The following is a 9,481-nucleotide window of genomic DNA, read 5'->3' on the forward strand; positions in this document are numbered from 1 at the left end:
TCAATCAGATTACCAATCAGAGCTACGGACATCAATGTCGCTTCTCTCTTTATATAGGACTCTAGTTTTGTGCACAGGTTCCTCTCTGCCTATAGTATTTAATCTATGAAAGTGAGTTTGGCTGCGTTCAGCAGACTCAACATGTTGAGATATTCGTTTAGATCATCCAATCAGACTTTCGGATTTAGAAAAATACACCAATAACAGCGAGCGCTCACTCAACTGTTGAGTCTGCTGAACGCGGCCATTATGAGTCACAAAATAAACGCGGGAAATCTGTCAAACAAGTAATAGCGGCGTAATAATGGCGCAGCGTCGTATAGAGTGAGTAAACGTAATAATTATTTAACTTTTAGACCGCCGGCATTTGATCTATTGTAATTCCCAAGGAAAAATCCCAAAATATTGTACTTATATTTTGGATATAACCTATATAATGGGGGATCCTCCGTAGCATCTAGACTTTCTGGCGGTCTAAAGGTTAACGATTTGACATATTTTAATCTGGAATATTAAAACACAGTTTAATTAATTAGTATAACCATTTTTTTTATACATACACAATTTTTTATATTTGACTTTATGTTTGCAGCTCTTTCTTCACTAAGATAACGCCCAAGAAGGAGAATTCGAGTGAGGATAATTCGGAGAGGTATGTTTTGTTATTAATAGTTTCTCTTTCTCTCTGTAGTAGTCGATTATGCTAAAAATCCTAGCTACGTGCTCGCGCTTGAGCTCGTTGGCTCTACTGACTCGACGGCTAGAGCTCACAGTTGTAGCTCCCAGCCGATTTGTTGTTGTTTTTAATTGGATACATGCCACCAACAGCCACAGCTCATCGGACAAGCAGGATGCATCGGAGAATAACAAACGGAAAAGAGATAACAGCAAGAGTTCCAGGTGATAAAACCAAAAATTTTTATTAGAATTAATATTTTGAATTGTTAAGAGTTTATTGTTTGTTTTCAACATTATTTCCTTATAACCTTGGTTTTACAGTTCTCCACCTTCAAAGAAGCAAGACATTAAACTTACAAAGCCAAAGACAATTTCCAAGAGTCCTTCACCAGGTGCAAAGCCTCGTGCAAAATTAGGTAAAATATCTTGTCAAGCTTGGATTTTTCAAATATGATGAATCTTTGTAATTATCTTTTAAGGAGCTACTCTGAAAAGTAAGCCAAGTAAACTATCTCCTGGGGCATCAAAAAAAGCTGAGAAGAAGCAACAGAAAAATACACCTGGTAAGAAAAAGAAAAAGGAAGAAGCTGAAACTGTAAATGGCAATGTAGAAGAAGAGGTAAAGGACACTCAAATAGCAAATGGTACAGTTGAAGGAAAAAAGAAAAAAGAACAAAAATCTGTCTCTTCAAAGAAGAAATCTGAATCCAGTGAGGCAAAAAAGACAAAGACTGTAAAGAAGAAACGGGCAAGGATAATTGAGCCAATAGATTCAAGTGATGATGAGGGTCATCTATCTGTAAGTTCAGATCTTAAAATTTTTTTTTATAATTTTTACAAATTTATATCTTATTATAAATATAATGTCCATAAATTTTGTTAGATTTGTTAATATATAAATAATGGTTATAGTTACCTGAAAGTCCAAAAAAGTCAGAGGTTAACAGTGAGGAGAAGGAAATTGAAAGCATAGATGAAACCAGCGAAGTAAATAAAGATCCTTCAGACAATGATTTAAACAATAGTGCCTCAGATAATGAGGAGAAGAATGAAAGTTCAAAGAAAGAAACTACACCTGAGAAGTCACCGACTACTTCCAAGAATGAAAGTCCTAAGAAGGAGACTATACCTGAGAAAAAGGCTAAAAAAGTACACAACTTTTTTAGTAAGTATTCAAGATTCAAAGTATTTTGTAAATTTTGGGAATTACATTTTGAAACACAGATCTAAATAAAGTTTAATACTAAATTGAAGTGTAGTGTAAAAACTTTAAAAATTATTTTAAAGTTTTTACACTACAATAATTATATGAATGCATTGTATTGCAGTGCCTAAACAAAAAGACGACACAAAGAATGACAAAGTGAAGAATGCGAAAAGCATCAGCCAGTCTTACAATCCAGGTGCATCTGTCTATCATCCGATAGACGATGCGTGTTGGAAACGAGGAGACAAGTGAGTTGTAATAAAATTGTTGTAGGAACTCTTTTGAAATCTGAAACTTTTGTGAAGCTTTGAAACTATTTAAAATCTTTTTTTTTTTTTTTAATTTTTGCAGAACTCCATATAGCGCGTTTACACGCACTTTGGAAATTATCGAGGAGACGAGCGCAAGATTAAAGATAATAGAGATACTGTCAAATTACTTTCGATCTGTCATAGTTCTGAATCCTGAGGATCTTCTGCCGAGCGTTTATCTGTGTCTTAATCAATTAGCGCCGGCGTACGAAGGTTAATAATAAAATTGATTATTCCAAAATTTAATTTGTTAAAAGGTAGCTATTTAAATTATTCTTCAGAGTGTTAGCAGCGCGTTTATTCCATTTTAGGAATTGAGCTTGGAGTCGCTGATATGAACTTGATGAAGGCGATAGCCCAGTGTACCGGTAGAACATTAGCGCAAATTAGAGCCGACGTTCAGGAGGTTGGCGATTTAGGAATCGTGGCGGAAGGTAGTAGATCTAATCAGAGAACTATGTTTCAACCGGCGCCATTAACGGTTCCTAACGTATACTCCAAACTGAAGGAGATTGCCCAGATGACGGGTCAAGCGGTAATATATATACAATTGTTATTATGATTTGTTATTAATGTGACCATATAAAAGTTCAAAAAGTAATTCTCACAGCAATGAGAAAGAAATAGAAATTATTTTTTTCTCTAGTCTCTGTCGAAAAAATTGGATAAAATTCAGACGCTGTTTGTGGCGTGTCGTAACACAGAAGCAAGATACCTTATTAGATCATTGGCTGGGAAGCTTCGCATTGGATTGGCAGAGCAATCTGTTTTGCAAGTAAGTTACAAGTGAAATCATGCTGCTTTGATCAATATTATATCTGATATTTTTTGATTAGGCATTGGCTTTAGCTTGCGCGATGACACCGCCGCAACAAAGTTATCCACCAGAAATTTTAAACGCAAGCAAAAAGATGTCAAGCGATCGCTTCAAAGAGAAGTACGATGAAATAGCACTCATATTGAAAACTACATATTGGTAAGATTATTTCAAAAATATTACTATTATAAATATTAAAACTGATAGAATAAATAGCATTTCATCAAAATATTTTCTTGTTAATCTTATATTTGTATTTAAAAATATATTAGGAATAATTAAATCGGAATAATTTAAATATTTTCTTACAAATAAAATATTGTTCATTTTAGATACAAGATATTTTATCAAATAGTTAATTAAGTTTTGTTTTTGCTAATATTATATCTTTTTACAGTGAATGTCCGAATTATAATCTTATAATTCCTGTCCTATTAGAGGACGGAATTAATGCCTTGCCGAGCAAGTGTAAGCTCACTCCTGGAATACCTTTGAAACCCATGTTAGCGCATCCTACTAAAGGTGTTCAAGAAGTCCTAACGCGATTCGAGGGTTTGAAATTTACTTGTGAATGGAAATACGACGGCGAAAGAGCGCAGGTTCCTATTTATTTAAATTTGCATTTTATAATATAACAGCTAATATTTTATAGAAAGAAATAAGATATATTAAAATAATATTGTCCAGAACAATAATTTAAAGTATTACAATTCTCTAGATACACGTCGCGGATAATGGTCAAGTGAATATATACAGTAGAAATCAGGAAAACAATACTAGCAAATATCCAGATATTATTAAGCGATTCAAGAATACTTGCGGCGATCTGGTGAAAAATTGCATACTCGATTGCGAGGCGGTTGCTTGGGATAGAGAAAAGAATCAAATTTTACCATTTCAAATACTCAGCACAAGAAAGCGAAAGGTAGTGTAACTATAATATGTTATAATTATTTTTGTTTAATTTCAGTTACTACTTTGATTATAATCAGTTACTACTTTGTTATAACTTTATTGTTACTAAAATTATAATTTTTTAATGTCAAGTGTTTTATTTTCTTAGGATGCTAATGAAGAGGACATCAAAGTACAAGTATGCGTGTTTATGTTTGATCTATTGTACCTAAATGATGAACCGTTGGTGAAGGAACCATTCATGAAACGTCGTGAGTTATTGAAGCAGCACTTCAAGGAAGTGGAAGGCGAATGGAAATTCGCCACTAGCTTAGATACTACAACAATGGAGGAGGTGGAAGTCTTTTTGGACGAATCTGTGAAGGGAAATTGTGAGGGTTTGATGGTGAAGACGCTGGAAAAGGATGCGACTTACGAGATCGCAAAGCGATCGAGAAACTGGCTAAAGTTGAAAAAGGATTACTTAGACGGCGTCGGTGACACGCTCGATGTAGTCGTGATCGGTGGTTATATCGGCAAGGGAAAAAGAACCGGTACTTACGGTGGTTTCCTCTTAGCTTGTTATGATCAGGAAAACGAAGAGTATCAGAGCATCTGTAAGGTATGCTCCCGAACTATTTTTTCAACTTTGTGAAAGTTAACGAGGACATTGTGTAATTGATGAGAATTTTTATCCAATATTTCTTAAACTTTTATTAATATGCTTTTTAAGATATATATCACAAATAAATTTGACAAATTTGATAATTTTCATAATTTAAATTCTTACTATGGGCATATTAAATATTTTTGTTTGCTTGGTGTGTGTACTTCTAGCTTATATCGATGTACATTATTTTTTTATAAACAGATTGGTACCGGCTTCAAGGAAGATGACCTCGAGACTCACACCAAATTCTTCAAGGATCACGTAATACCGCAGGCCAAGTCGTACTACCGTTTCGATAGCAGCCATGAGCCGGATCACTGGTTTGAACCAATTCAAGTCTGGGAGATCAAGTGTGCCGATCTCTCCCTCTCACCCGTCCACAGAGCAGCTATCGGAATAGTGAGTTTTCTAAGTTTCTAAAGACGAGCATTCGTAAAAATATAACTCACTATAATTGCGCTAAAGTAATTTTATATTGCGTGTCGTAATAATTTACTTCGTTTCGGAAACTCTTATCTCATTAAATAGTTTATATCATCACGATATTTTGGAGACGCACTGTATTTTTGTTATCAATCAAGATGAAAATGATAGAAGATACAAAGTTTTTGCAATTCTTCCTTGGAATTTCCAATTTTTTAAATAAATTCTTTGAATAAGGAAAGCGATATTATTATATACTTTAATTTTGATCTCTGTTTAGGTTGATCCGGAAAAAGGAATATCTTTAAGATTTCCGCGATTCATCAGGATTCGCGAGGATAAGACCTGCGAGCAGGCTAATTCTGCACAGGATGTGGCGGATATGTACAATAATCAAGAACAGATCAAAAACAAAACTTCAGCGTTGAAAGCTACGGAGGAAGATTTCTATTAATTTCTTTCCTTTTTTATTTCGGGACGCGCAAATTAATCCAATATATCTTGTACTTTTTATAATCGTTAATTTTGTAAGGAATATTGTAAATAAAACAATTGATATAGCAAATTGTATAATTTTTAATTGCGCGTTGCGTTTATTTATTACTAATGAAAATTGGGAGAGATTAATTAACACTTTATTGTTTATATTTCATAGTTTCATGTGTTAACAATAATTTGTATATCAGTAATTTTGAGGGTTTAATTAATAAAGGTTCTCAAGTCTTCGAACATTCTTAAGTTTAACTTCTTTATCGACGAATTTAATAATAAATATAATTATTAATTATATTTATTAATTTAATAATAAAAATAATAAATTTAATAATGTTTAATAAATAATAAATATAGTTTTCAATTTTTATTTTATTTATAGACAATATATATTTTTTCTTTTTTTTTTTTATAAAAATGGAAAAACTGAAAGCCGACCGATTGAACAGACATTATAAGTAGCGTTTTGTTGATTAATTATCACAGCTTTTAATAATTTAATGTGTCTATCACACATATTCCGTGAACGAAATGATTCACCTCGGCGATGCGTGGATATCTTTATCTAGGACGCTCTTATCCACTTATCTTATATTTGTCACTGATAAAACGCCGGAACGTTAGGCGATGATACTCGGGTACCTATCGCCGTTCCTGATTGACTAATTACGTTCTTTTCGCGTCGCATCGGTTCCGAAATAGCTGCGTCTCCTTTGCGTGAATCGGTGAAGCGTGAATTCGCGACAGTATCTTCGCGAGGATATCTTCTGCAAAACTCAAGAAGATGGTCGCCAAAAGTTCTGGGCCGAATCTTGAGAAACGGATCGGCTGTATCAAGTTCACGATTTTCTGCTTGAACGCGATAATATGGGTGGGTGTCCGTAAAATTATCTTGATGATTGCGTCGTCTTGTGAAGTTACACTGTGATTGTGAAATAGAATCTACAATCTATTTTATATGTGAATTGAAAAAAAAATGTAAATATGAAAAAGTGAATGAAAACAATTTGTATCGGACAGTTGTGAAACGAACAAACAAATTGAAAGAAATTTTTATTAATAATAGATATAATAGAGTTTTAAAGCAAAACTTTATTTTATAAAATATAAATCCCTGTCTACTTTTCTAAATTAAGAAAAATATTGAAATTGATTTTTACTTAATAAGATAATCAATTGTTCTTTTAAATAATTTAATTTTTTAATTACATTTTTTTTAGATAAATAAAACGCTAATATAATTATTTTTAAATAATTTTGCTTTAATGTTTAAATATATCCAATTTTTTTCTTTAGCTAAAAAAACTTGAATTAAATTACATTTAATTGTAACACACACACACAAAATAGGCTAAATTAAAATTGTCATCTAAAATTGAAGAATTAAACTACAATTTAATCAAACTTATATATTAAATTTTTCTTTTCTTCACAGTGTATTTGATAAATAAATTTAATATACATATATAATTTTTTAATTAAGAGATTGATTGAGCAGTTCATAAAATATAAACTTAAAAGCTAAACCTAATTTACAAAATTTATTTTATAGAATCTTTTGCAGGAGAGAATTAATCTTTATCGAAAGCTGCTCCCTCTTTGTATTTTTTAACCGATACATTTTCATTGATACAATTAATTTAACAGTGACTGTAAGATATTTTGTTTCACTATCACGGTTAATAGGCGAAACTTAAGGGATTTCTCGTTGAAAGAATTTTCGATGCCTTTAATTAACGTACAATTAATAAAATCCTCGTTGCTTGCCGAAAGATTCTGGGATGTGCAATGTTTGGACTGTCGATCTGGATGCGATTTGAGCCAACGCTCGAGGAATGGGTGGAGTTTTTAAACATGTATGAGATCTACATCGGGGTGTATATACTGATCGCCACCTCGGTGATCGTCATGGCTATCTCTTTCATCGGTTGCGCTGCCGCACTTATGGAACACATCATGACTTTATACGCCGTAAGAACTCTTATCGCGCTAGCAAGTTTCCGCGAGGAGACCATTTTGATAGAAGTCGGTTTGCATGATGCTTCAAAAATTCAACTTTTGTAAACTGATATTTTAATTAGCATCTCAGAAAAAAATATAGTTTTTTAAAACTATTTTTTCCAAAATTATTCTCGATTATTTAATTCAAATACTAGTTGATGACACACATTACTTTGTGAAAAATATTTGTTTCTTGTAAATTAATAATATGCAAAAAGTCTTCAGGATACAATTTCTTAAAATTCTTCTAATATGATTCTTAATTCAAATTTTATTTCTAAAGTTACAAAAAAATTGTTTTTCAAGTATATTTAAATCCGAAAAAAATTATTTTGTCACGATTACAAGTTTGTTGGAAATTCGTAGAAGCGCAAGGAACTTTTATGATTTTTGAAAGGACTTTTATAATTTTAGCACGTTGGTCTTCAAGCGTTCAGCTTCATCTGCTGTCTAGCCGGAGCGGCGGTCATTCTCGATTTTTCAACGTACGATAGTAAGATTCAGCCCATCATCGAACGATCCATGTACAGTCTCATCAGCCACTCTCATCAAGAAACGGCGAGCTTCATCCTGCGAATAATTCAGGAAACAGTAAGGAAACATTGATCTTCTCGTGAAGGAGAAGAAAAGCGCGTCTTAATTTTTTTACGATTATACGTAATTTACGTTAACATTTTAGGTTGGATGCTGCGGGGCCGATGGACCCAGAGATTATACGCAGTTGCGCAAACCGTTGCCCACAGAGTGTCGGGACACCGTCACCGGGAACGCCTTTCATCACGGCTGCGTGGAAGAATTGTCCTGGTTCCTGGAGGCAAGATCGGGATGGCTCGCCGGTTTGGCGATGGCATTGTGCATGCTTCACGTAAGAAGACGAAACTTTTTTTTCTTTTCTTCATTGTTTTTCTTATCTTTAGGAAGCATCCGATTAAATCATATTGTCAATAGAATGACGATTTCTCACGTTTCCTGCTGCTTTTGTTTATAACTTTTTTCTTTATAAATTTTGATTGTGGCAGGTGATCATAGCGGTGCTGTCGCTGATACTTGTACGAGCGATCAAGAAAGAAGAGGAGTCTATACCGTTCAAGCGTTAAACAATTCGCTGTCTAATGCAACACATTATGATTAGTGCAATTATAATTTTTTTATAAAACAAAGAAAAGAAACTTATAAATTATGCAAAATCGCGAACTTTGCAAATATATATTTAAAGAGTGACACCAATCAGGGATATACAATAAAAATAGTTTCTGCGTTTGCATCTTTTGATTTTTGAAACTTTCAATTTTGGAAGATAAAAATTCGACATTTTTTAGAATAAAATCTAGTTGAGTTTGAAGTCAGATTCAGGCTCGAAATAAAATAGTTGGCATTTTTCATCACTGCTTTATAAGGACGTAATTAAATAACATTTTAATCATTGCTAATTTGCTACATTCACTGCGTTTCACTTTAATTGAGTATTTTCAGCACATTCAATTTGCTCTTCTATAAACATTTTTGTAGTTTTGTACATGTTTTTTCTATTACCTTGCATGATTTATATTTATAATTTAATGGTCATGTTTAGAAGGAGCTATTTTTAAGAGAGATTTACATGGAAAATCTTGGTAAAAAATTTTTTATGTATAATTAATATAGCTATAATTATATATAACTATATATATAATTATATATAACTATATATATAATTATATACGAAAAATTTTTTATCAGGATTAAAATAAAGAATAAATAAATTACGGATTTATTGAATGAATATCAATGATATAATCGAATAATTATTACAAAATTATTAAAAATTATTAAATTATAATTATTAAAAAATGAGATATTATCTCTGATATTTGATGTAAAAATTATTACAACAAATATTGATAAATGAAAAATAAAATAAACAATAAAAAATAGCTAAATTAAAATGTGATTTGAATCATTGTAATAATCACTTTACGTGAATAATCACGTATTTGTTTATAATATTT

At 32.2% G+C, this 9,481-nt stretch overlaps 2 protein-coding genes across 3 annotated transcripts; both read left to right on the top strand.

Moving 5' to 3' along the window:
* Positions 1 to 114: 114 nt before the first annotated feature.
* Positions 115 to 5,570, top strand: LOC105198875 (DNA ligase 1). 2 transcript variants are annotated; one of them, XM_011165732.3, is made up of 16 exons: positions 115 to 324; positions 593 to 652; positions 829 to 900; positions 1,000 to 1,094; positions 1,158 to 1,477; positions 1,591 to 1,843; positions 2,007 to 2,133; positions 2,237 to 2,409; positions 2,508 to 2,731; positions 2,843 to 2,971; positions 3,033 to 3,172; positions 3,411 to 3,612; positions 3,732 to 3,938; positions 4,077 to 4,529; positions 4,779 to 4,976; positions 5,281 to 5,570. In XM_011165732.3, the coding sequence occupies exons 1-16, from the start codon at positions 305 to 307 to the stop codon at positions 5,452 to 5,454; spliced, it is 2,847 nt and encodes a 948-aa protein (XP_011164034.2). In that variant the 5' UTR covers positions 115 to 304; the 3' UTR covers positions 5,455 to 5,570. The 2 variants fall into 2 exon arrangements, with proteins under 2 accessions (XP_011164034.2, XP_011164026.2); XM_011165724.3 differs by lacking the exon at positions 115 to 324 and having other exon boundaries at positions 648 to 900.
* Positions 5,571 to 6,105: 535 nt separating this feature from the next.
* On the top strand, positions 6,106 to 9,104 carry LOC105198889 (tetraspanin-2A). Its single transcript, XM_011165743.3, has 5 exons — positions 6,106 to 6,363; positions 7,266 to 7,463; positions 7,908 to 8,084; positions 8,173 to 8,358; positions 8,513 to 9,104. The coding sequence occupies exons 1-5, from the start codon at positions 6,277 to 6,279 to the stop codon at positions 8,588 to 8,590; spliced, it is 726 nt and encodes a 241-aa protein (XP_011164045.1). The 5' UTR covers positions 6,106 to 6,276; the 3' UTR covers positions 8,591 to 9,104.
* Positions 9,105 to 9,481: the final 377 nt, after the last annotated feature.

The sequence above is a fragment of the Solenopsis invicta genome, chromosome 14 (genome assembly GCF_016802725.1).
Source record: "Solenopsis invicta isolate M01_SB chromosome 14, UNIL_Sinv_3.0, whole genome shotgun sequence".
Classification (NCBI taxonomy): Eukaryota; Metazoa; Arthropoda; class Insecta; order Hymenoptera; family Formicidae; genus Solenopsis; species Solenopsis invicta.

Bases quoted from the DNA above. Each gene is read 5' to 3' on its own strand.
- LOC105198875 (XM_011165724.3), top strand. From the start codon at position 701: ATGCTAAAAATCCTAGCTACGTGCTCGCGCTTGAGCTCGTTGGCTCTA. The intron at 1,478-1,590 runs GTAAGTTCAGAT...TAATGGTTATAG, and splicing joins ATGATGAGGGTCATCTATCT to TTACCTGAAAGTCCAAAAAA. The intron at 1,844-2,006 runs GTAAGTATTCAA...ATTGTATTGCAG, and splicing joins AAAAGTACACAACTTTTTTA to TGCCTAAACAAAAAGACGAC.
- LOC105198889 (XM_011165743.3), top strand. From the start codon at position 6,277: ATGGTCGCCAAAAGTTCTGGGCCGAATCTTGAGAAACGGATCGGCTGT. The intron at 6,364-7,265 runs GTGGGTGTCCGT...GCTTGCCGAAAG, and splicing joins GCTTGAACGCGATAATATGG to ATTCTGGGATGTGCAATGTT. The intron at 7,464-7,907 runs GTAAGAACTCTT...TTATAATTTTAG, and splicing joins ACATCATGACTTTATACGCC to CACGTTGGTCTTCAAGCGTT.